At 36.0% G+C, this 27,812-nt stretch overlaps 2 protein-coding genes across 4 annotated transcripts in view; both read left to right on the forward strand.

The window, feature by feature from the left end:
• The window catches only part of EIF2D (eukaryotic translation initiation factor 2D), a 407,204-nt gene that overhangs the window by 305,795 nt on the left and 73,597 nt on the right, over nucleotides 1-27,812 (forward strand). The gene's annotated exons all lie outside the window — the stretch shown is intronic.
• Nucleotides 4,996-27,812, forward strand: part of CFH (complement factor H) — a 72,672-nt gene continuing 49,855 nt past the window's right edge. For 2 of the 3 annotated variants that reach the window (XM_045982451.1, XM_045982452.1), the window contains exons 1-3: nucleotides 4,997-5,272; nucleotides 24,128-24,313; nucleotides 24,652-24,757. In XM_045982451.1, the coding sequence (XP_045838407.1) occupies nucleotides 5,215-5,272; nucleotides 24,128-24,313; nucleotides 24,652-24,757 (350 nt within the window). In that variant the 5' untranslated portion in view covers nucleotides 4,997-5,214. Of the gene's footprint in view, nucleotides 5,273-24,127; nucleotides 24,314-24,651; nucleotides 24,758-27,812 lie in introns of all 3 variants that reach the window. The other variant, XM_045982453.1, reaches the window with a different exon arrangement.

Here is a 27,812-nt window from a genome sequence, read left to right on the forward strand (position 1 = left end):
TGTGCAAAAAGAATGAATACTGTTACGCTGAAAAAATAAATAAAATGAGAAAAAAAAAAAAAAAGATTTATTTATTTGACAGATAGAGAATACAAGTAGGCAGAGAGGCAGGCAGAGAATGGGTGGCTCAGTCTTTAAGCATCTGCCTTGGGCTCAGGTCATGATCCCAGGATCATGGGATAGAGTCCCACATCGGTCTCCCTGCTTATTGGGAAGCCTGCTTCTCCCTCTCCCACTCCCCCTGCTTGTGTTCCCTCTCTTGCGCTCTCTCTCTCTGTCAAATAAATAAATAAAATCTTAAAAAAAAAAAAAAAAAAAAGTAAGATTCAGGAGATCATCTCTGGGTTTGATACCTGGTCCTATCTATATCTCGTGACTTTGACAAAATTGTTTTAATGTGCTACAGCTCAGTTCACTCATCTATACATTGAAGATAGGAATAGTCTCCTATTTAATTATATTGTTATAAGTACAGTGTTGCTAAGTGTGCTTAGATCAGTGTTTGCTGTACAGAATTCACTAGTGTTAATCATGATAACATTCTAGAGTATTCTTTAAGTGTTAAGTTAGTATTGTTATTAGACAAGAACTACTACCAGAAATCTAAATAATGCAAGATATTTGGGTTCATACTCAGAGAGATAAAATCTAGGAAAAAAATAAAGAGGATGTTTAAATCTATGCTGTTAATTTGTGTACCACCAGTTAAATGAAATTCAACTTTCACAGCTGAAAATTCATATTTGCTTGATTTTCCACATATACTATTCCACATATACTATTTAATTTCTTATTTTTCTCAAAATAAAAGACAAGTTTGGTTCCGTGTACCAAATTTTTGAATACACAAACAAAAAGAAAAGAAATAAACCAGAAAATCATACTGTAAGCAAAATTAAAGGTAAGTAGGGACATCTGATGATAAAATGATCAAGGCAAAAGAAGGCTATCATGATTTTATATAAATATGCAGAGATCATCATAGCTTTAAAATATATTAAAAAGATTGATGCAAACTGAAAAATAGACAAATCCACACTCACAATAGAATATTTAACACATCCTTCTAATACCTAATAGAATAAACAGATTAAGACATAGTAAAAATATAAAAGATTTGAACAATGGAATCTTAAACTTCACCTACTAACACAGGTAGAATATTGACCATATAATGGCCATAAATAAAATCTCATCACATTTTCTTCATTATTTAAATATCAATTAACATACAGTGTAATAATAGTTTCAAGAGTAGAACATAATGATTCAACACTTCCATACACCTCCCAGTGCTCATCACAAGTGCACTTCTTAATCCCCTATTAATTCATCCCCCCACTCCCTCCCCCTTGGAAACCATTAGTTTTTTCTCTATAGTTAAGAATCTGTTTCTTGGTTTGCTTCTCTCCCTCTTTTTTTCCCCTTTGCTTGTTTGTTTTGTTTCTTAAATTCCACATTTGAGTTCAATTATATGGTTTTTGTCTTTCTCTGAAAGACTTATTTCCCTTGGCCTTATATTCTAGCTCCATCCATGTCATTGCATTTGGTAAGATTTCATTCTCAGCCAACTCAGCAATAGCTGAGTAATATTCCATTGTATATACATACCACCTTTTATTTGTCCATTCATCAATAAATGGACATTTGGGCTGTATGCATAATTTGGCTATTGTTGATAATATGGCTATAAGTATTGGGCATATGTAACCTTTGAATTAGTATTTTTGCTTTCCTCAGATAAATATCTAGTAGTACAGTTGCTGAATCACTGGGTAGTTCTATTTTTAACTTTTTTGAGGAAAACTGTTTTCGAGAGTGGCTGTACCACTTTGCATCCCCACCAACAGGGCAAGAGAGTTCCCCTTTCTCTGATTCTTGTCAACACCAGTTTTTTCTTGTGTTGTTGACTTTAACCATTCTGACATCCTGAGGTGACATCTCGTTGTGGTTTTGATGTGTATTTCCCTGATGATAAGTGATGTTGACCATCTTTTCATTTGCCTGTTGGCCTTCAACATGTCTCCTTGGAGAAGTATCTCTTCAAGACTTTTGCACATTTTTAATTGAATTATCCATTTTTGGGATGAGGAGTTTGATAAGTTCTTTATATATTTTGGATATTAATCTAGTCAAATTTTGAAAGAATAGAATTATTGAGAGTACATCTTTAGATCACAACAAAATTAAACAAGAAAACAACTTTTTTGAAATTTTTTTCTTCCAAGTTCTTATTTAAATACCAGTTAGTTAACATACAGTGTAATATTAGTTTCAGGTGTAGGATTTGGTGTTCATCACTTACAGATAATACCCAGTACTCATCACAGGTGCCCATCTTCATACTCATCACCCATTTAGCCCATCCTCCTACCCACCACCCCTTCAGCCACCCTCAGTTTACTCTCTATAGTTATGAGTCTTTTTTATGGTTTTCCTCTCTCTTTTCTCCCCCATGTTCATCTGTTATGTTTCTCAAATTCTTCATATAAGTGAAATCATACAGTATTTGTCTTTATAAGAAATCAACTTAAGAGATAACTAGAAAATCCCCAAGTTTCCAGAAACTGACACCTCATCAGAATTTTTCATAAGAATTAAAGTGGGACTTGTAGATATTGCTGTATGAATTCACTAAGCCTAGAGAAGCGATTAGGAAATAGACTCACACATATCCAGTTGTCTGATTTATGATGAAAGTCAGAGTAAAGCAGTGTCATAGGGAAGAGATGATATTTTCAGTAAATAGTGCCGGAAGAGTTGGATCACCGTATTTTAAAAATATATCTGTTGCCCCTCATTATACCATACACGAAGTCAAATGTGGTCTTAAATATGGAAGAGAAAACAATGATTTTAGAGGAAAGCATCATTTTATCCTAGGAGTAGGCAAGGAATCCTTAAAAAGGACACAAAATGCACTAACCTCAGTAGAAAAATAAATGAAATTTGTTCTATTTTAAAATTTAAAAAATGTCTTTTCTTCTTAAGTCCCAAACATTCTTTTTTCCATTGTAATTGTTATATTCTGTGATATTTACAAGGAAATGCTCTCCTGTAGCTAGAACAATAAACATGCAAGGGACCTTAGTGACCCACAATTTTTTTTCTGCTTAAACATGCCAGTGAATTCAGAATGACTTTGCAATTTGAACCCTCTGAAAAACCTTCCAGCTTCAAAATCAGGCTACCTTTGTCAGTTGGACTCTTCAAGAATATGTTTGAAAAAATGGGGGAAAAAAATGGGAGTCAAGCATAATTATGTAAACAAAATATTTAATTGTCCAACTAGAATGCAGAAATTCTACCCATTAAGAAACACTGAGCGGGGCACCTGGGTGGCGCTGTGGGTTGGGCCTCTGTCTTGGCTCAGGTCATGATCCCAGGACCCTGGGATCAAGCCCCGAATCAGGCTCTCTGCTCAGGAGGGAGCCTGCTTCCCCCCCGCCCCCCGCCTGCCTGTCTGCCTACTCGTGATCTCTCTTTCTCTCTGTCAAATAAATAAATAAAATCTTTTGAAAAATAAGTAAATAAATAAATAAATAAAAGTAAAAAACACTGAGCAAAATGACAACCCACTGACTGAAGAAGAAAGTCATAATAAATATGTCCAAGAATGTCTAGGAATATAAAAAGAATTCCTACAATGAGATAAGTAGAAGACAGATAACTCAATAGAAAATATATGTATATATACGCAGAAGACTTGCATGGACAGTTCACCAAAGAGGATCTCTAAATGACCAGCTGCTACATGAAAGTTGCTCAACTTCATTTGTCCTCAGGAAAATGCATACTAAAGTCCCAGAGAATTACAGCTCTGTGTTCACCAGAATGGCTAAAAGTACACAGCTTGAAACCATCAAGTGTGTTGAGGATTTGGAGCAGTTCATTCACTACTGGTGGGAATACCAATTCACATAATCCTTTCAGAAGACTCTCTGATGCGACCTGTTAAACCTACACATGTTCATCGTTCTGTCCTACCATTCCATCCCTAGATGTGCACTCATCAGAAACGAGGACATGTCTTTGTCAAAATCCTCACAACAACAGCCCTTTTTCTATCAGCTCCAAATTAGAATCTACTCAGATGCCCACGAACAGACACACAAATAAAATGTGGTACATTCACAGAATTGAATATTACGCAGCAATAAGAATTAGTAATCTGTAATTAAACCCAGCAGTGCGGTTGAATAACAGACATAATTTTTCATGAAAGGCTCTACACACTAAAAAAATAAATATCTTTCAATTTATGTAAAATACAAAATAGACGAATGGATTTCATGTTCTTGGAGATCAGGTCACTGGTCCCCCTGTGTGCGGTGAGGGAGAGGTTGAGAGGGGTTGACCGAAAGGGATAGCTGGGGCTTCCTGGAGAACTAGTGCTCTTTAGTGAACTAAGCGTGGCACTGGGTTCATACATGTCTTCACCATCTCACTATTCATTAACCCACTTGTTTGTATGCTCTTTATGCATATTATGTTTCAATAAAGGTTTAAAAACTCAGTGTTCCAATTTCTTGATTTTTGAATTATTAAATGCAGTTATGACCAAGGAAAGTGATCCTGTTGCTTCACACACATATATAAGAAGGCTTTAAAGGAGTAATTTCCTGGATTGTGGGAAAAGCAGGCCAGCACTCTTGGCAAAGTTTACCACATTTTATGGGTCTTGTTTGTGAAAGCATTGACTCACTCCAAGTTCTGTAAATGATTTTTTTCATTTTTTATTAATTATTTTTATTAACATATAATGTATTTTTTTGGCGCAGGGGTACTGGTTTGTGAATCATAAATGATTTTTAAAAGAGCTTCTATTCTTTTATCTTTTGAGGGTTTATGAAATCCTGAGGATATCAGCAGTTACTGCTTTGCACATTCCAAGAACTTGAACGTGTTCCAGCAGAGAACACGCCTGGGTTTATGAAAACAAATGAAAAGCAGTCACAGCATTAACATTCAGTGGGAATGCAGGAAGAAAGATTCAAACTCTGATACTGCTAGGGTTTGGGGTTGAATTTTCTCTTCTACCTTGCAAAATTTCTGAGGGGCGGAGCATCTGGTACTCCCTTTAATTCCCCAGCTGTGTTTCAATTTCCTTTTGAGCAAGTGCTTTCCTGCACTAATCACATTTCTAAAAGGAAGAGAACTTGACATAGTGGGAGCACTGTCAGCTATTAAATGTACCCCTAAAATATCCTCAGAATGAGATTTCCAGGGGAGATCGTTTGGCTTATATTGTGGACTGTTTGTGTTGCACAAGGTAAGTGCAAAAAAAGGCTTTTTTCTATATTATAAAACATTTGCTAACATGCTTTTCACAGTGGTAACAGGAATTTTGTCTAGAAAATGTGATTTAATTACTGTTCTATAGATTTGTGTGTGAGTAGCTTTTGACATTGTTAAGTTTAAAAAATGTAAGTAGTTTATTTAAATGATGTTATTATTTATCATGGTTTTATTTAATGTACAAACTCAAAAAATGGGTTTTTTAAAGATTTTATTCATTCATTTGAGAGAGAGAGAGAAATAGAGGACAAGCAGGGGGAGAGGCAGAGGGAGAGGGAGAAGCAGACTCTGCTGAGCAGGAACCCTCCCACCCCCACCCCACCCCAACCCCAACCCCACCCCCACCCTCTGGGGCTCCATCCCAGTACCTGGAGATCATGACCTAAGCCAAAGTCAGACGCTTAACCATCTGAACCTCTTAGGTGCCCTCAAAAAATGTTTTAATAAACATTTTGAAAACTGTAATATATCATAATAATTTCCCTTCAAATCATCAAAACTTATTCTGTTTGTTTAAAATTTTCACCAAAATATTTTGTATGAAAGTGTTAAGAAGCATATGAACATATGTAGAACCAGAACAGAAATTAGAAGTCTTGTAGACAAGCAAGCATTACTTGATTTTCATTTGAATGAAAATATCACATAAGTTTGAAAAACTTGAACATGCAGTGTTTGTAACATCTAAGTTATTCCAAAGGGTTTTTTCCTATAGTGTATTTGAGATACATTCTAGAAGACCAGTCTTTAGAGTAGTGACTATGAATGTAGAAGTTTTCTTTCTGGTATCAGTAAGAAAATTACTAGATTTATATTAAATTTAATTATAACACTGCTTCTCAATAAATTAAGAAGTTTCTTTGGAGGAAATTTTGTTTCTAATTCATGATAGGCAACTAAATTATGTGATAATATTTGACTACCATTTTTAAAGCAAATCAGTTACCTATCATTCATAAATTTCCAAAACTTTTCACTAGGTTTAGTCAAAATCAAACAAATTTTGATTAAATGCTTACTTCATGTCAGCCTCTAAGCATTGAGAAATGTTAGCAAATAACATAAAATCTCTCTCCTTGAGCATCTTTCAATCTAGAAAGTGAAAGTAAAGAAATCTCTTTAATTATATCCTTTAGTCATTTTTGTAAGGTTCATTTAAATGTGTTTAATTTTTTTCTAGGATAGAGATTTTTTTTTCAGTTTTTCATTCTAATATGCTACTGCTTGATTTTTAGCTTGGAAATCTTATATCCAAACCTAGATCTTCCATTATTCCCCTGCACATATACATATTACAATTAGTGAAATATTATTGTATTGCCAAAGAGTTTCAGAACCCTGTTAATGCTACCAATCATAGCAAACATCTTTCCTTTTTTTTTCCCAAGGTTTTATTTATTTATTTGACAAACAGAGACAAAGAGCACAAGCAGGGGGAGTGGCAGGGGGAGAGGGAGAAGCAGGCTCCAGGCTAAACAGGGAGCCCAGTATGGGACTGTATTCCAGGACTCTGGGATCATGACTTGAGCAGAAGACAAATGCATAACCAACTGAATCACCCAGGCATCCCACAAACATCTTTTTCTTTACATAAGTGTTTTTTGTCTTTCCTTTAACAGGAATAATTTCAGTGTCTCAATATTTATATACCGTTTCCTGAGGCTTTAGGCAGATACCATTTGTCATGTAAAGAAGATTTGTTTTATTTCTAGTTCATGTTCAAAACTCAAGAATAGAGGGCAAGTTTAATTAAACTTTTTAAGTGATTACAAAATGGAATTGAAAATATTAAAATTGGGTGCTACAAAGTATGTAATAAAATTAAATCATAGTGATTTAAACTCCTTATGTAATTGATTCCAGCTGATTCATTTCATCTGTAATTTATATTTCATCAAAATGTTTTTAGTATATGTGCTGCCGAAGCGAGCACTCATCAAAATGTTTTTAAATGTGGTATCGGTTTCTGCTGGTTGAATACAGGTTTGAATATTTTCACAATCTGCTTTACTCAACCAGGCTTGACATTTTAGCATTTCATAAATGGCCTCTGCTCTGTTTAAAGTGAACATTCTTCAAAAAATATTAGTCACCATTAAAGAGGAATAACAGCTGATAGAAAGAATTTATTGGCCCAAGTTTCTCAGAGACCAACTAGTACTTCTTTAATACAATATGCTCTCTGCATTCCCATTCCATTTGTGTAGAAATATGAGTTGCTTCCTTATAAAACATTGTGTTTGCAGGAGTCCCCACAGGCTGCTAAGAATCTGGTTAGATTTACAGGACAAAGTTGAGAATAACGTTCCCTTAAACATAGTCTTTGAAATTAGCCACAGCCCAGAAATTCCTGACTTAAATTTATTTATTTGACAAACAGAGAAAGCCCAGAAATTCCTGTGGACAAATTAAAATCCACTGAAACATGTCCAAGTACACACTGGCTATTTTGTGTGGAGATATATGTGTTATCTAATTCTGAATGTTTAAAGGTCAAAAAAGTTCTTTCAGGACTTAAAATATATTATAGGTCAAAGCTAGAGAGATTCTCTTCTATTAGAAAGAGAAGAAAAAAAATTATGTATTGTTTCAAGTACAAGAGGGTTTCAAATTTGAGTTAACCCTAAAAAGGAAAAAATAATTAACATTATAAATCATAAGAATTAATACTATAATATCTTCTTTTATGAGAATATATGTGAATGTAATACACAGTTAACTAATCCAGAAAACTTAAGGTAGAGGTTTTTAGTCCAAAATTCTGTTTCAATTCCAATATCATAAATATCTCCTTCTTTCTTCACCAAAACCTCCCATTTTCAGAGATAGTTGTGTGGTGTTTACCCAGAGTGTGATTTAAAGTTGTGCATTGACCGAACTGCCTTCAGTATCTTCTCTTCTTCAAAAATTTGTTATCACTGGATTCAACAAACCTGCAGTTTATGTGGAATGACAAATACTCTGAACAAATACTTTAGAAGAGTGAAAGCGAGTGTTACTCACTGCAGTTCACTGGAATTATCACAGTTGATAACTTCTCTCTCATTTGAGTGAAGAAAGGTAGAAAGGGATGATTAGAAGAACAGGATTAAGCAAGTCTGGCACGTGGGGTATTCCTGAGGAGGGGAGATCTGAGGAGAAGGGCCCCATGAGAAGGGTCAGAGCAGATGCCCCAGAATGTCATGAGAGGGAGAGGTCAGCCCAAGCAAGCCTTGTTTATTTTAAGGGTAGGCATGTCCGGAGAACGTGCTACCCTTCTGCCTGCACGTAAGGTTCAACTAGAACTGAATTATTGAGTATCACTGAAATTCTTCTTAGCCAGAAGTAAGTTCCCAAATGACACATGAATTAGTAAAAGTCTTCATTTTTGGCCTTTGATTGCTAGGGCTTGAGTCAAAGTCTAAATCGATTCATATTTCTTTGCTCAATCCCTGATTGTAGGACAGTCTTTGCACTTCTCCTTCTTCCCAGCAATGCCTCCCCCTCCTCACCCCACACACCATCCCCCACCTGCCCAGGCCTGTGAGATTCTAGCCAACTGATCTCTCCTGTACTCACTTTACCCAGTTAACAATTTAATTGGTTTCTGATACTGTGCATAGAAAAGTCATGAAGTAATTGGGCAGGAAAAAGTGTTAACATTTCAGCTTAAAATTATAAGAAAATGTTATAAAAATGGCTCAAAGAAATTATTGTAATAGAACAGGAAAAAAAATCACAAAAATAACAGAAGGAAAGGGGTAAAAAGATTTGTTAGAACACTTCTATTTGTTTTGGCATTTTAACTCAGTGCACCAAATTTCTCAAACCTTGTTGACGAAAAATGTAATAGACAGAAAAGTGGTTACTGAAATGTTCACTTCATAGACTCTCAAAAGTTTTTATTTTTTGAACTAACCTAAAAACATTCCTGACTTCAGAATTAGAAGTTAAAATTTAGGACATGTGGACAAGACATACAATGAAATTACAGATGTCAGAGTTTCTTGAATTCCTGCAATAGAGCTTTAAGATCACTAAACATTTGTTCCCAAGTCTTATCTATTACATTTGCTACCATCCACTATGCTCTTTCCTGAGGTTGTCTACAATCTGCAGATATAATGGAAAGGCTCCGTGAGAATTCACTAGTCTTCCACTCATTTTTTTGTTTCATTTCTTTGTTCATCCAATGATTATTTTTTGAGTGACTGTTAAGTGCCAGGCCCTATGACCAGCACTTTCCAAAAGACCATTTTTAGTCGGGAAAACAAAAGGAATGGCTGTTGTATTTTATTAGCATACTGCATTTTATCACATAAGGTATTGTGATGGAGATAAGCAAGAAAAAAAAGAGAGAAAGAGAGAGAGACTATAGGACCATTTAGAGGAGGCAAGAATCCCAAATAGGAATGAGAGGATGGAGTGGGATAGGGTTGAGGAGTTGATTTGTAAGAGCCCAAATGGAGAGAGGGAAATAGGTCGGGGCCACGATGGCATCTTGGGTAGGCTTTGCAGGTTGAATAGGAGTTAACCAGATAAGGTGATAGGAAGGAGGACATTTAAGACTGAAGAAACATCAACTGGTGTACAAAAGACTAACAGCAGATCTGCAAAAATGGAGGCTTGAGATCAGCCCCCACATTTCTAAATCCTCCATCAATGGCATTTCCACAAGTGCTGCAGGTGTAATTATAGTGTGTGTGGTTTTTCTTCTTTTTCTTTTTCAATACTTATCCTTCAAGATTGTCATGAGTATTATTCAGATGCAAATCATTTCTGCTACAGAGTTTTTTCAATTACGTCACCCTCTGACCCAGCTCCATTTTACAGCAACCAATCGGTATAGACTATTTTAAGAAGCTACCATTTTGACTTGAACAATAATTGGCATTGTTTTAATGCTCCAAACACTACACATTCCAAGAAACTTGATTTCAGTGATGTATTCAAGTTGTATCCTGAGAGTAGCTTGTTTCAACCGTCATTATTACATACTTGTTTTCTGCCTGATTTCTTTTAGCTATTATCTGTTCTCCCATTTGCTTTTCATAACCCTGGAATTATCTTCATGGTATTTGCACTGTTAAAATGTCAAGAAGAAATTGCATAATCATTCTTCTATATTTTAAACATATCACTTTATTTCTTCAAATGCCTTAGTAATGCAAAATAATTTCTGTTTTCTCTAGAGTTATTTTTTAAAACTTCATTTGTGGGAACCTGAGTGGCTCAGTCGGTTAAGCAACCACCTCTTGATTTCAGCTCAGGTCATGATCTCAGGGTCATGGGATCAACCCTGAACAGTGCTCTGCAGTCAGTACAGAGGTCCTCCTGAGATGTTCTCCTCCCTCTGCCCTTTCCCGACAACCCCCCACCCCAGCTCACATATGCACACATGTGTGCTCCCTCTCTCTCTCTCTCTCAAAATAAATAAATAAAATCTTTTTAAAAATTAAAATAAGGGGCGCCTGGGTGGCTCAGTGGATTAAGCCGCTGCCTTCGGCTCAGGTCATGATCTCAGGGTCCTGGGATCGAGCCCCACATCGGGCTCTCTGCTCTGCAGGGAGCCTGCTTCCTCCTCTCTCTCTGCCTGCCTCTCTGCCTACTTGTGACCTCTCTCTCTGTCAAATAAATAAAATCTTTAAAAAAAAAAATTAAAAATTAAAATTAAAATTAAAAGAAAAAATAAAAACTTCATTGCAATTGACATTTTCTTTATACAAGTATATGTATTTGCCAAATACCTTTAATTATTTTCATGATATTTATAAATACTCTGAAAAGCTAATCATATATATACAAATATAATTAATATGCATATAAACCAATAAGAAGTTGGGAAAGAAATTTAACATAAAATATCTACTTTTGCTATTTCCATGTTATCCATTTGATTTATATTTTCTAAATTGATTTTTGGTTTTGTTCCATAATGTATTCTAATATTTACTAAATTTAAAATTAGGCTAGCTGAAATATAGTATCTCCTGTTCTTTTTTTCCCAAAATTATTTTAGAAATACAGAATAATTGTATGAAAAGAACAACTTTAGTCTACCAAAGCAATCTTGTACACATTTGATTAAGGTTTTTTTAAATATATAATTTTATCATGATTTATTTCACTTGATTAAGAATACTTATCAAATAACAGCTTATAGATACACCGATTTAAAAACAAGTAATTAGCTCTTGTTATATGTTAATAATGTCCCTTTAAAATTTGAAATTGGAAATATTAAATAAATGATAATTATTAAATTATCAAGGATATTTGTTTTTAACTTTAAGAAATTTTTTATAACTATGTCCCTCAAATAAAAGCAAAGTGAATCCTATTCCTATCCAATGCCAAAACCATTCACACTCTTATTTATGGACAGAATAATTTTTTAAATTACAAAATCAGACCAAAAGAATAAAAAGTTCATCCAGGTAGTGTTTTATAATTTTTTTTAATTTAACTGGCATTTAAGTGACTACATAAACACATGAGTTGAAATATTTGTTGTTTAAACCTAAGACATTAGAAAACTTAGTTCACTCATTAACTTAGAACTTGAGAAGAGAGATGCTATTCAGAAAAAAAAGAATTATCAGCTAAGTCTTCCTTAAAATGTTTGTATGCTTTTTAAGTCTTCCTTAAAATGTATGTTACTTATTTAATAAGCCTCCTGCCCTTTTCTTCAAAAACTGCCAATTTAATTCAAGCAAATGTGGTTACTGTACATTCATGCCAACACTTTGACTACACGGGCTGAAATTACTCTTTTTGTCTCGTTAAAAAAATTTTTTTGAGAATGCGGTTTAACTGAACTTGAATGCTTTTTGTCGATTCAAACAAAAGTCATGTTGTAAGATTCGCCTAATTCTTCTTTTTTAAGATTTTATTTATTTATTTGACAGAGACTGAGAGATCACAAGTAAGCAGAGAGGCAGGCAGAGAGAGAGGGGGAAGCAGGCTCCCCACTGAGCCGAGAGCCCGATGTGGGGCTGGATCCCAGGATGCTGGGATCATGACCTGTGAGCCCAAGGCAGAGGCTTAACCCACTGAGCCACCCAGGCCCCCCTTGCTTAATTCTTGTTAGAACACAAGATAGTAAATCATTTAAATATTTTGTTATGATATGAGCTGACAGTGCTCAGTGTATTGAAGATTAGAACCGAAGTAGACAGGGGGTGAATTTGAGGTTAGAGGATCTGAGTATTATTGAGAATCGATCCTTCTGTAAAACAGGATGGAGACGGTCATTCTTCTCAGGGAGCTTACATTTCAATGGCAGGATAGTTGAAATCCTTGTAAAAAGATTATGAATAATAATTATGAATCGTGAACTGTGTTGTGAAGGAAGTAAAGTAGGGACTGAGGGAAACAACAGAGATGGGGTGGTGGGGTAAGAGCCTTTAGCTGGGCTGGTCTGAAGTGGGTCACTTTGAGGAAATAATATTTGAGCAGAACCTGAAAGATGACACAAAGTCAACCATCAAAAGTCTCCGGTGTACGTGTTGCAGGAGAGAAAACAACTAAAAGACCTACAGGAAAAAAATACATTTGAGATGCTGGACAAAATATGAACAAACCAGGGAGGCTTTGGCGCAATGAGTACGTGGTAGAGGAGACAAGATGATGTCAGAAAGAATGACAAGAGCCAGATAGGGGGTTCCAAGGGCAGAGTAAGGAGTTTGGAATGTCTCAGACGTTAAAGTCACCAAAGAATTTTAAACACAGGAGCAGCGTGACCAATTTTGCAATAACTCCTGTGTAGCCCTGTGGAGAATGGGAGGATGGAGGCTTAGAGACTGGTTCACAGGCCGTTTCACAGTCAAGGTGGCAAATGGTAATACTCAGAACTAAGATTCTGGAGATGGCAGTAGAAAGATGGACAAAAGGAGGGAGTAAGGGATTGTGATACCATTTTCTTACAGTCAAGAGCTGCCATTTAAAATTCATGGAAATTCTTAAGAATTACTTGAAGTAAAAAGGGTAATCGATAGGAGAACTCTTCCTCTGTAGTAAACATACATAACAGTAAATACCAGGAGAAGGTGGTAGGAAGATGACGTCAAAGAGAGATATATCCTTGTCTTTGACATCTGGTTGCTAAAAGCGGTTAATAAAGTTTAAAAAATCAAGAATTTCCTTGAAATATAACCAAGAGGAAATGCATTTGGCTCAGGCTAGCTAATGGCCTGATCCTGTGTGTATGTGTTTGTGTACTCGTTAGTGTTTGGTGGATGGATTACTCCTTTGGTAGAATTGTTACTTTTTAAAAAACAATTTAGAAGAACCTGGGTGACACAGCTGGTTAAACGCCATGCTCTTGGTTTGATCTCAGGTCATGATCTCAGGGTCCTGAGATCAAGTCCTCTGTGGGGTTCAGAGCTCAGCGCAGAGTCAGCTTAAAACTCTGTCTTTCGCTTCCTAGGCCCTTCCCTCTTCCCCATCTCTCCCCTCCCCACCCCATGCAAGCCTGTGTTCCTGTGCTCTCTCTCAAATAAATAAATCCTTTAAAAAATAATAATAATTTAAATTGAGTAAATTAATTGATTAAAAAAAACTTTATTACTCTTCCCTTGCATTAACTTAATAAGATAGGAACTAATTCTATCAAAATGTTAATACACTAGTGAAATATAGTTCTGTACTCACAATATAGCAACTTTGTTTGAAATTTAACTAACTTATTTTTCCAGTAATCTGAATGCCATGAAGTGGATCTGAATTTCTAAACTGAAAAACACACATATTAGCCTGTAACTAAGCGTAAAGTTTTCATATCAAAACATGAACACTAAACTTAAAACAAACAACAACAACAAAAATCTGGCTTCTGTGGGGGGGGCAGAAATGCTGAAGATGGGGTTTGTATTGTTTTATAATTGGGCTTCAGCACCATCTAGTGGAGAAAAGGTATGTTTACTTAAATTCTAAAAATCAAAACTATTCTGTGGAATCATTTATTAAAAGTTCCCTAACATAAATATGCTAAAAATTTGCTAAAACATCAAAGTAAAATGAATGTATATGAAATCCTACACAGGTGTTATGACACAAAATACAGTTTTATATGGAGCTTCTATGAAACGTTAAACATTTTCACAATGAATATGTTCCATGATGGGATTCAGCTCAGTTGGGTATTTGCCCCTTGCCTTTAAAAAGAAATTCTAGAATGGACTGTTAAGCCATTGTCATAAAACCAAGTAAAGAAAGGACTTCAGCAAATTAAAGTAATGCTAATAAATATGTATGGTGATCAGTATCATTGAATTCCCCATTTTTATTTTTTTATTTAAATTCAATCAGCCAACATATAGTACATCATTAGTGTTCAATGATTCATCAGTTGCATACACTAGCCAATGATCATCAATCACATGCCCTCCTTAATGCCCATTCCCCACCAACCTACCTTCTGTAACCCCAAATTTGTTTCCCAGAGTCAAGAGGTCAAGAGCCTCTCATGGTTTTATTTTCCCTCCCTGACTCTTTCCCATTCAGTTTTCCCTCCCTTCCCAGATGGTCCTCTGCACTGTTCCTTATGTTCCATATATGAATGAAACTATATGATAATTGTCTTTCACTGATTGACTTATTTCACTTAGGGTTATGCAACCCTCCAGTTGCATCCATGTCAGTACAAGTGGGAGGTATTCATCCTTTCTGGTGACTGAGAATATCCCATGCATATATAAACCACATCTTCTTTATCCATTCATCTGTTGAAGGACATCTTGGCTCCTTCCACAGATCGGCCATTGTGGACATTGCTGCTATGAACACTGGGGTACAGGTGTCCCTTCTTTTCACTACATCTGTATTTTGGGGGTAAATAACCTGTAGTGCAACTGCTGGGTCATAAAGTAGCTCTATCTTCAACTTTTTGAGGACCCTACATACGTTTTCCACAGTGGCTGCATCAACTTGCATTCCCACCAACAGTGCATAAGGGTTACCTTTCTCCACATCCTCACCAACACCCAACACCGTTGTTTCCTGTGTTGTTAATTTTAGCCATCTGAAAGGTGTGAGGTGATATCTCATTGTGGTTTTGATTTATATTTCCCTGGTGACGAGTGATGTTGAGCATCTTTTTAAGTGTCTGGTAGCCATCTGTATGTCTTCTTCGGAAAAATGCTTATTTATGTCTCCTGCTCATTTCTCGATGGATTACTTGTTCCTTGAGTGTTGAGTTTGATAAGTTCTTTAATATTTTGGATGCTAACCCTTTATCAGAGGTGTTATTTGCAAATAACTTTTCACATTCTGAAGGTTGCCTTTTAATTCTGTTGATTGGTTCCTTCACTGTGCAGAAGTTTTTTTATCTGATGAAGTCCCAATATTTCATTTTTTCTATTGTTTCCTTTTCCTCTGGAGATCTGTCTAGTAAGAGGTTGCTAGGTCAAAGAGGTTGCTGCCTGTGTTCTCCTCTAGGATTTTGGTGTTTTCCTTACTCACATTTAGGTCTTTCATCTATTTTGAATTTATTTCTGTGTGTGGTGTAAGGAAATGGTCCAGTTTTACTCTTTTGCATTGGCTGTCCAACATTCCCAACACCATTTGTTGAAGAGACTGTCATTTTTCCACTGGATATTCTTTTCTGCTTTGTCAGAGATTAGTTGACCTTATAGTTGTGGGCCCACTTGTGGGTTTTATTTTGTTCCATTGATTGATCTATGTATCTGTTTTTGTACCAGTACTAATCTGTATGGATGGCTACAGGTTCGTGATACAGCTTGAAGTCCAGAATCATGATGTGTCCAGCTTTGCTTTTCTTTTCCAACATTCCTTTGGCTTTTGGGGGTCTTTTGTGCTTCCACGCAAACTTTAGGATAGGTTGTCCTAGCTCTGTGAAAAATGCTGGTAGTATTTTGGTAGGGATTGCTTTAAATGTGTAGACTGCTTTGGGTAGTAGAGACATCTTAACAGTATTTGTTTTTCCAATCCATGAGCATGAAATGTTTTTCCAAATTTTTGTGTCATCTTCACGTTCTTTCATCAGTGTTCTATAGTTTTCAGAGTACAGATCTTTTACCTCTTTGGTAAGATTTATTCCTAGGTATCAGATGGGTTTTGGTGCAATTATAAATGGGATCAATTCTTTGATTTCTCTTTCTGCTACTTCATTATGGGTGTATTAAAATGCAAGAGATTTCTGTATGTTGACTTTATCTCCTACAACTTCTGTGAATCATGTATCATTTCTAGCAATCTCTTAGTGGAGTCTTAAAGGTTTTCTACATGGAGTATCATGTCATCTGCAAATGATGAAAGTTTGACTTCTTCCTTCCCCATGTGAATGCCTTTTTTGTGGTTGTTGTTCTCTGATTGCTGAAAGCTATGACTTCTAGTACTATGTTGAATAACAATGGTGAAAATGGATATCCCTGTATTGTGCCTGGTGGTAGAGGAAATGCTCTCAGTTTTCCCCATTGAGAATTATATTACCTGTGGGTTTTCATATTCAGTCTTTATGATGTTGCAATACTTTCCCTGTATCCCTACTTTGTTGAGCATTGTTATCAAGAATGGTTACTCTACTTTGTCAAATGCTTATTCTTAGACAAAAATGCCAGGACCGAGGAATTCTCCCCAAAAGAAATAACAAGAAAAGTCACAGGGGCGGGAAATGCTGCCAGCCCTCTCCCTTGTCCCTAGAAAGGGGAGTTCGTGCCCACTTCTGCCTGGGAAGCCCTAGCAAAAGAGGGAACAGTCTCCCCTTATGTGTTCCAGATGTCCCTCAGATCCTGCCTTCACCCTGACTATATCTGGGCTGTCTGCCTACCCAGCGGCACAGTGCACCTGTGTTCTAACCAAGGCAGGGCAGCTGAGTTTTAGAACTCAAAACTTTAGGGACCTGACATGGTGCAGACCCATGCTGGTCCTCTGCAGGAAGGTCTCACCATGTTGGGACTGATGCACGTTTATCCCAGAAGGGCAGTCACACCAAAGCACAAGGGCATGGTAGTTTGGAGCCAAGTGTGTCAAAGAACCAGAGTTTGGGTTAGCTGCCCTCAGCAGGTGTCTTGGGAAATGGTGCCTGCCAGCTCTTTTTTCTCCCAGAGAGACAATGAATGGCACCTCTCCCAGATGTGCTTCAAGAGGAGGGAACAGTCTCTCCCAGGACTTCCCAGGGGATCCTCAGACTGCATCTTCAGCCCCCAGGTTATCTGCCCTCCTTCTCCACAGTAACACTGCAGGGCCCTCAGGGCTCAACACTGGCCCTGCTGCAGACTTCTAAAACTCTAGTCTTTGAGCCCACTGGTTGTAAAAACTCACAAAAATCAGCCCCTCTCATTTTCCCAGTCAGTGTCTTTGGGGATGTGTTTTCCTTGTGCAATCCCCTCTGTGCCTCTCTCTCTCTCATTCCCTCTTTCTTTCTCCTGCCTCTCTCCATGACCAGGGCTCCCCTCCACAGCACCTGTGATCCATTTCTCCCCTAAATCCAGTCTCTGCAACTCCTACCTTCCATGATGTGGCCCCTTCTCTCCCTAGTTGTGCAGTTTATCAATATGCAGATCGATTTTGTTGGTGTTCAGAATGTTTTGATATTTCTGTAGCTGTGTGTAAGGGTTGAGGCAAGCCTAGGGTCCTCCTACCACCCTGCCGTCTTAGCTCTTCCTGTCGTCATTGTAGTAGCAAGGGTACTTATACCCAAATTAAACAGCAGGCAGTATTAAAAATATTAGCAATTATACTCAGTAGGCATGAGCTTCCTATTAACATCCTGTGATCTCTTTATATGTAAGTTAATTTTTGCAAAATAATCATATTCTATATGTAGATTCTGTTAGTTTAATACATTTACTGTGAGATATAAGATGTAAGAGTGAATAAAATATGAAGATACTGTGTTACAAATATAACAATTCACCCATGTCAACAAATAGAACATTCCCAGTATCCCAGAAAATCCCAGTGACTTTCTATTATGTCAGTAACCCTAACTTTCCTCTAGAAGAAAATCTTTTCTTAATATTTTTGGTAATTACACTTTTGTTCTTCTTCAATAGCTTCACAGCCCATGGACACATCCCTAATATATATGTTTGTTCTTGAATTTTATATAGATGAAATCATCCTATAATATCAATGTACCTATGTGCCTTTTCAGTGCACATGATCATTATTTTATCTCTTCATGTCATTTTGTAGCATTGGTGTGCTATTCCATTGCACCAATACATCATAAGTTTTTATCCACTCAACTATTGATAGATACTGTAAAGTTGTTTTCATTTTCAGCTATTAAAAATCATATTCTATAAATACCACCACACATGAAACTTGGTTGACATGTGTGTTAGTTTCTCAGTGACATATTCGTAGGAGTAAAACCACCAAGTACTAACCAATGCATATTTTCAACTTCACTGCAAGTTGCTGAACTCTTTCCTTTTGTGATGGTTCCCATTTTCCTTTAGACCAGTAGTTCCTAACGCTCCACATTATTTCCAGGATTTTTAGACTTTCTAAACCAATGTCATGTTGTTTTATTCATGGTTTATTATGGTTTTCATTTTCATTTTCAGTTTGAGCAATTTTCACCAGTTTACTGATCACTTGCATTTTCTCATTGGAGAAATACTTGTTTAGATCCTTCACCATTATCCTTTATCCCCCTAGCTTTTTCAGGTATTAATAACAATGTTGCTTCTCCTTGCATGTTTTGTGGAAATGGCTGGGGAAGCCAACAAGTTCTATAAACTGAGGCTAGAGGGGGGTTTTGACACATTTTTGTTATGGGACTGTTGAGGTTTGTTTTGTTTTGTTCTAAAGATTTTATTTTTAAGTAATCTCTCCACACAATGTAGGGCTCGAACCTACGACTCTGAGATCAAGAGTCGCATGCTGTACAAACCGAACCAAGACTCAAGGTTTTTGAAATCTCCTGGCAATAGCAATATCCTACCTCCTGAATGATTGCCTCCTCTACCCACTAAGAGGAAGGACGGAAAATCTGTCCAGAGCTAGACACCTTCCTGCACTACCTGAGGTCACAGTGCAAGGCTTTTGTGGACAGTGCTCCTGGATGGAAAGTTCAGGAATTCTGCTTCAGTTTCATCCCACAGATTTTGATATATATCATATTTTCAATATTGTTTAGTGCAAGTGGTAGTCTAATACGTATTGTGATTTCTTCTTAACCCAAAGTGAGTTAGAAGAGTTCCTTCACTTCAAAACTTATGAGATTTTTCCAGTTATTTTCTGTGTACGGGGTGCTCTTAGAGTGATTTCAATCTTTTGAAATTTGATGAGTCTTGCTTATAGTCTATTTTGGTGAACATTCCCCGGGCACTTGGAATGAATCTGTAGCTGCAGCTGCTGAAGGTTGCATTCCATCAGTATATAAAAGGTTGATTTGGTTGATAATGTTCATACATTTGGGGTGCCTGGGTGGCTCTGTTGGTTAAGTGTCTGACTCTTGATTTCAGCTCAGGTCATGATCTCAGGGTCATAAGATTGAGCCCCACATAGGATACCATGCTGAGCGTGTAGCTTGCTTAGGATTCTTGCTTAGAATTCTTTTTCTCTCTCCCCTCCCCCTTCCACTCACTCTCGCTCTCTTTCTTCTCGTAAATAAAAAATAATAATATTCATATATTCAATATCTTTATTTGTCCATCTGCTTGTCTATCAAATACTTGGAGAAGTGTGTTTAAATCTCAAGCGATGAAGATGGATTTGTTACTTTTCTTACTTCTGTTATATCTTGAAGACATATTACTAAGCTTATGTACAGTGGTATGCTGGCAAGTGTATAGCAATCAACTATTTAAAAAAGAGTCTTGATTTGTAGAATTTTCCAACACTCAATGTGTTAATACACACGATATGGTCAATTTCAAGTTATCAATGTGACATCACTGAATTCTGCACTGGGAAGAGATGTTTATAATTATCTCCTGTGAGTTGGTATGAGCCAACACCAGCAATCATTCTAAATGTTCATACACATTTAGAATTATTTCATTGTTCTGTTCAAGTAGTTCTTTTATTATTGTGAAATACCCTTCTTATATCTAGCAATACTTTCTGCCTTAAATTACTATTTGCCTGATATTATATATTAACCCTCTCTTTTTTGGTTAACATTTTCATAGAGTATTAGTTTTCATCATTTACTTTTAAATTATCTGTCCCATTTTTTAAGGATTTATTTATTTATATGAAAAAGAGAACCCTAGCAGGGGTAGGGACAAAGGGAGAGAATATCCAGGCAGACTCCTGCTGAGCAGGAAGCCCAGCAGGGACCTGGTCTCCAGGACTATGAGATCAGGTCCTGGGCTGAATCCAAGTCAGATGCTTAACCAACAGAGCCACCCACGAGCCCAGGTTCCATTTTATTAAAAGTAATCAGCATATACTTCAGTTTTATTTTCTGTTTTTCTCCTGTCAGTGTTTATACCTTAATTAGAGTGGTGAATCCATTTACATTTATTGTAATTACTGATACAGTTAAGCTCAAGTCTAACACACTGCTATTTATTTTTTACATCATCTCTTCTTTGTTCTTCTATTCCACCTTTCCTGCCTTTTAAAAATATTAATCAAATATTCTTTACTACCTCACTATATCATTTCCATTAGCTATATAACTCTTAATATTAATGTTTTACAATAAGCATACTCAAATTACTACAGTTCACCCTTAATCGATACTTTCACTACATTCTGAACTATGTAAACATTAAAACCATTTAATTTCATTTGTTATCTCTTGGCATTTTTGTTATTATTTTTATGTATTATACTCCTGAAACTTTTTGCAAACACTCTAAGACATTGTTTTTGATTTTAAATGAAGTCTTTTAAAAATTTTGTTAAAATATACATAACATATTTATTATTTATCAGTAGTCTTTTTATTAATCCATATGTTTATTTTCTTCAGTTCTCTTCATTTAATATTACCCTTTTTTGTTTACTTATGGGATCATTCTCCTTCAGTCTAGAAAGTTTTAGTGGGGCTTATTGTGGTGTCAGTCTGCTATTGTTGAATTCTCTCTTCTTGGTTTGTTTGAGAATGTGTTTCTATTCTCCTTCATTTTGCAGTATGTTTTCCCTGGGTTCAGTTCTCTGTTCCATTTATTTTTCAGCAGTTTTGAAATGCCAGAACATTGTCTTCATGCCTCAGTTGTTACTGTTACAAATATACTGTTATTTGTATTGTTCTCCTAAAAGAAATATGTGTTCTTTTCTGTCTGTTTTTAAGATTTTGCCTTTATCTTGGGGCACCTGGGTGGCTCAGTGGGTTAAAACCTCTGCCTTCGGCTCAGGTCATGATCCCAGGGTCCTGGGATTGAGCCCCACATCAGGCTTTCTGCTCAGCAGGGAGCCTGCTTCTTCCTCTCTCTCTCTCTGCCTGCCTCTCAGCCTACTTGTGATCTCTGTCTGTCAAATAAATAAATAAAATCTTTAAAAAAAAAGATTTTGCCTTTATCTTTGGTTTTCTGCAAAGCCTCTGTATAGTTTTTCTTCGTATTTGCCTTTTGATTTGTTGTGGGTTATTTGTTTTGTTTGTTTGTTTTTCTTGTTTTGTTCTGTTTTTGAGCTTTTGAATCTGAGATTTGATTTTTTTCCATCAATTTTAGAAATCTTTGAGCAATTCTTTCTTCAAATATTTCTGTTTTTTCTCTAGTTTTGGAATTTTATTTAGACGTACACCTATCACTGGACTCTGCTCCACACATTTCTTGAACTCTTCTTTATTTGTTATTGGTGTTTTCTACACTTTTATCTTTCTGGATTCATTTTGGATAGTTCTACATGAATATTCTTCAGATTTAATATGTTTTTGTTCTGCTATCTCCATTTCATTCTTAAGACCATCCAATGTATCCTTATTTTGGATATTTATTTTGTAATTTTAGTATAACACATGATTATTTTTAGAGCATCAATTTTCTTTTGGATATCTTTATCTTTTTACTCCTTTCATCTATTATTTTCCTGTATTTCCTTTAACATACCTAAAACAGCTATTTTAAAGAAACTTGACACTAATTCCAACATCTGGATCTGAATGTCTGCTCCTATGAGCCATTTATGTTTTTTAATATTTTATTTATTTATTTGACAGACAGAGATCACAAGCAGGCAGGCAGAGAGAGAAGAGAAAGCAGGATCCCTGCTAAGCAGAGAGCCCGATGCGAGGCTCGATCCCAGGACCCTGGGATCACGACCGGAGCCCAAGGCAGAGGCTTTAACCCACTGCGCCACCCAGGCGCTCCTGAGCCATTTATTTTTGCTTCATTTCTTGATCATATTTTTTTTTCTTCTTTAGGTGTCTTTTAATTTTTATACAAAGCTATACATTTTATATAAAATAAATGTAATGATAATGTTTATATTATTTATCTCCCATTGACAAGTGTTTACTCTTTCTTGATCTAATCAAGAAGTGAACTCAGATGGGTCTGGGTTGCACTTCTTTTTTGAGTTAGTCCACTTCTGGTTTCAAAAGTCTCAAGGTAGAGACCTTCTTGGGTTTTTATCAAGTACCTGGTTGGTTTCCTCTTCCACCATCCAGAACACTCTGAGAGATTCATTCTGCTTTTCTGATGTTTTGATCTCTGCTCTTAAATCTCACTCTGAGTGACTCTGAAATATGTCAACTGTTTTGATGAGGATTCAGTTGTGTATTTGAAGTAAGATCATTTTCTTACCAGGACTTTTTCTATGAGACTATAGAAACTTCCATTCCACTCTTAAGAAACAACTTATGCTCCAGCAGAGCACCCTCATTCTGCAGGGATTCAGAATTTTTCATGCTAGACATGCTTCCAAAAGTTTGTCTCACTTTTCTTTTCCTATCACATTCCTCTGTTCAGGCAAAGCCTGGCAAACATGACCAGTTAAGAAATGGCCAAAAACTATATGTTTGCATAAAACAGGCTCTTCCCACTTTGGTTTAGTTCATTTAATCCCTTTTCTCCTCACAATTTCCAGTTCCTTTCAACACACACACACACACACACACACACACACACACGAGTTTGTTGTTTTTCCAATTTGCAGTAGGAATGTTGTTCTGTTCCATCGTATTCCATCGTACTTGGAATGTTCCCATTCAAGTTTGTATCATCTTGCCATGCTTTATTTTTCTAAATAGAATTTATCTACTTGCAATGTATATTATACATTTATTTATTTACTTATTTAATAACTAACTTCCCTAGTAGAATGGAAGAACTTGAAAACAGGTACTTTGTCTCTTTTAAAATTTATTGTTTTATCTTCAGAATTTAGAATAGTGCCTAGTACATATTTTCCAAATCAATGAATGAATAGTAGAATGCACTGCAGCAATAAGAATAATATATACACGATCTCCCCCAAACTCCCTGGCTATGAGGTCAGAGGTAGCAAATGTTTCCTTATGTTCATTTTAAAACTTTCCATTTGTGTACATAAATTTCAGCAGGCAGATATTGCCAATAATCTCACCTTTGATGACTTTTGTATGTGTTGGACTTGCATTCCCAAAGGATAAGTCACTTTTAGCTTTCTACAGTGGATGTCTCTATTATTGCATAATCTTCATGAAGTGGCATGCACTTGCAGCTTCTCAATTTATTTTTATGTCTAATGTAGTGATAAAATATTAAATAGAATATTTTGATTAAAAATGTAGAGAAGGAAAACAATTTCTATGGAAAGCTATTTTTACAAACTTACATTGATTCAATTTCTGTAAGGTAAAAAAATATATGTTATATATTTTAAGACATAATTTTGGATGGACCTGTAACACCATAGGTATTTTTAAAAGGAAAAATAACTTAAACATATTGTAAGTTTAAATAAACACTTTAAGCACTTACTTTGTTTTTATGGTTTATAGATTGCAAAGAACCCCCTCCAAGAAAACAAACTGAAGTGTTGTCAGGTGTCTGGACTGCACAAACATATCCAGAGGGCACTCGGGCTATGTATAAATGCCAACCTGGATTTAGAACTCTTGGAGCTATTATAATGGAATGCAAGAATGGAGAATGGGAGTCTCTTAATCCATTGAGGATATGTCGGGGTAAATAATTCATACATTTGTGAAATTTGAAAAAACTTTAGTTATGAAAATCCTGAGTGTTTGATATTGTAGCAGTATTAGCTGAATTATATCACAACTGTCATTTAAATACAAAATCATATACCATCATTATTCTTAATAAGGTGTTATAATCTTCTAAAATTAAAAAAAGCAACCATACAGGTAAGTTTAATTTTAAAATGGTAATTGACATTTTTCACTTTTGCACGTCTTCAATTATGTCCACTGTTATAATATCAAATGTCATTTTTCTTGAACTCCTAATAAAATGTGTTTTCCCATGTTATGTAATAATATCATTATTTTTTTCATTTTAGAAAGGCCCTGTGGACATCCTGGAGATACTCCTTTTGGTTCTTTCCAACTCGAAAGAGGAGAAGAGTTTGTATATGGTGCAAAGGTTGTTTACACATGTGATGAGGGGTATGTAGTCAATATTTAAAAAGGTTTATAATTGAAACAATTATAATTTAGGTAGCAAATAGAAACTGTACTACTGTACTTTTAAGGTTACTTTATTTTTCTGTGAACATTTTTATAAGTACCATACAAGTAGTCTGAAAAATTAAACTATAATGGAAATGATTATATTTGGATACCAAGTTACCTGCTCAACATTGAAAAATTTAAATGAATTATAATTACTCAGGTTGAGTGTAGTTATAAGAGGGCTAGAAAATAATATGCATATAGATAAGAGTTTATTCCAACAAGTCCTGACTACATTCTATTATGTGCAGAGTATATGGGAGTTCAATATGTCCTGGACAGAGGGAATGATAACAAAATCAGATTACACAGCACCTCCTTTGATAAAAACTTATAAAATTTAGAAGAAGCAAATATTTTACACTGATATAATAGTAACTACCATCCTTTAAGTCTCCATGGTCTGCAAATTATTCTTGTCACATGGAACAAAAATGCTACTACATTCATAGTCATCGACTCTCTGTTCTCTAACCACATACTGGATGTTCATGACTAATCTCAACACTATGATACCTCTTCAGTGTTCTTTATTTCTGTTATTCCCAGGCAGGTAAAAAATTGTTTTGAAGAAAGTTTCATACATGAGAAAAACAATATCATTACAATTTTATGATACATAAATATAAAAAGGATCAAGAAATTACAAATTGAGGCCTCCTGTGTGGCTTATTCAATTACGTGAGGGTCTGCCTTCAGTTCAGGTCATGCTCCCAGGTTCCTGGGATTGAGCCCAGTGTGGGGCTCCCTGCTCAGCAGGAAGTCTGCTTCTCATTCCCTCTCTGCTCCTTCTTTTTGCTCACTTGATCTCGCTCTCAAATAAATAAATACATTTTCTAAGAAGGAAATTACAAATTCATTCTAATTATTTTCATTTATTTCTTGATTTGAAGCAATAAAATATTTTAAACCTTAGGCTTTGGAGTAAGCCTGCATTCCAAAAACTCCACAACTCACTGACTGTATTATCATTTTAATGACCCTTAACTCCCATTTCCTCAATTCTAGAAATAGAAACACAGCAGGGGCATCATAGGACTGGTGGAAGAAATAAATATGACACACACTGAAGCCCTTTGAAGAGTGCCTAAGATATTGTTACCCAATAAGTCTTAGTTCTTGTGAATTAGGCTCTCCTTGGCCACTACCTGAGGGAAATATTTCCAAGATTTTTTTAGCCCAACTTTCAATTATTACTGCTGGCTTTAATTACACATGACGAAATAGATTTCCAATTGCCTCACTCTTCATCTCTGAAATACCCCTTTAGGTTCCACATTTGACCTGGCAAAAGGGATCAAAACTCGGGACACCTGGGTGGTTCAGTTGGTTAAGCGTCTACCTACCCGCTTAGGTCATGATCCCATGGTCCTGGGATCGAGCCCCAAGTGGGACTCCCTGTTCAGCAAGGAGCCAGCTTCCCCCTCTGCCTACCATAGACCCTGCTTGTGTTCTCACACTCTCTATTTCTCTCTTCCTCCCTCTCTTTCTGGTAAATAAATAAAATCTTCAAAAAAAAAGGATCAAAACTCATAGACTCCTTCTACTAGATTCCCTAAATCTCAGTAATAAAAAATATTTATAATTTGATAAAAGAAATTTTCCACATATTAACCTCTGACTCTGGCTCTGCTTAATTCATCTTTGCTTCCTTCTGCTTGTGTAAATTATGGGTAAACTCTGCTAAAGACTCTCTAAGAGTAACAATCTCCACCATTCACCTTGGGCCTTCAAAAAGGACTAGATATTCATCAGTGAATTAAAAGTTCTTGGACCTTACAAATAAGCAGGCATCATTATTTTATGCTATTTTTATATTTCTTTTTTTTTAAGATTTTATTTATTTATGTGACAGACAGAAATCACAAGTAGGCAGGGAGACAGTCAGAGAGAGAGGAGGAAGCAGGCTCTCCGCGGAGCAGAGAGCCCGATGCGGGGCTCGATCCCAGAACGCTGGGATCATGGCCGAAAGCAGAGGCTTTAGCCCACTGAGCCACCCAGGCGCCCCTGCTATTTTTATATTTCTGAGGGATGATTTTACCTGTCTGAAGGACTGTAACTCCTTTGACCCAGCTGTGCAATCAGTGTAGAATGACTTTACTGTGCCTATTGTTCTGCCAGTCAACTGACCCTCTTTTGATCCCTTTCCTCATCCAGTTTTCTCTTCTGAATACCAATTTAGCTGAATACTAGCCACTTTTCAGGATATTCAACATGGATATCCAGTTTCAGTATCCTAGAAGTGGGTAGTTTTAAGGAAGCATTCTACAAAAAGTTTTTCTGGTATTTTGTCTGGCTGGGGTTGCAGAAACGTGAGCTATTACTTTTCCCCAACCACATTTGGACAATCTCTTTTTCTTCCCTCTTTCCCTATGTATATAGATATATCTATATCTATATCTATATCTATATCTATATATCTATATATCTATATATATATATATATATATGGGCTGTGGGCAGTTTTGTGTAGCATTTTGCAGAATTCCTGAAAGAGCTTTGGGGAAATGGGTGGGTTTCCGGTGTAGATGGAAAATGTTAAGTAGGAAATATACTTTCCATGTTGGAAGGGGTTACAAGGAGAGGAGACAGAGAAAGAATTTTAATAGCCAATTGTTTTTCCTTTATATATCAAAGTTGTAGAGTAAATGTTTGATTTCAAGTTCTATGAATCTCATTGAATCTACTGAAATGTTTTCTTCCTTTAGAAAGTTAGGAACAAATCAATAACATTCAAATAAAGCTTATTTTTTGAGGGAGAAAGTTTTCCTTTTCTTGTGTAATGGGTGAAACAATCCTTATATGCAGATAAATATGCAGGAAATAATTGTCTAGGTATAATTATCTAGAAGTTTATGAAAATTCTGTTCTCAAAATTATCTCTCTTGGGTTTATCAAAATGCTGTCCATTATTTTGTTTTTGAGATAAAGCTTTTTACCTCTGGCTGTTCACTGTAATATTAAGAAGGATGTTTTACCTTGATCTAAA

Source organism: Meles meles, chromosome 17 (genome assembly GCF_922984935.1).
Source record: "Meles meles chromosome 17, mMelMel3.1 paternal haplotype, whole genome shotgun sequence".
In the NCBI taxonomy this organism is placed as follows: Eukaryota; Metazoa; Chordata; class Mammalia; order Carnivora; family Mustelidae; genus Meles; species Meles meles.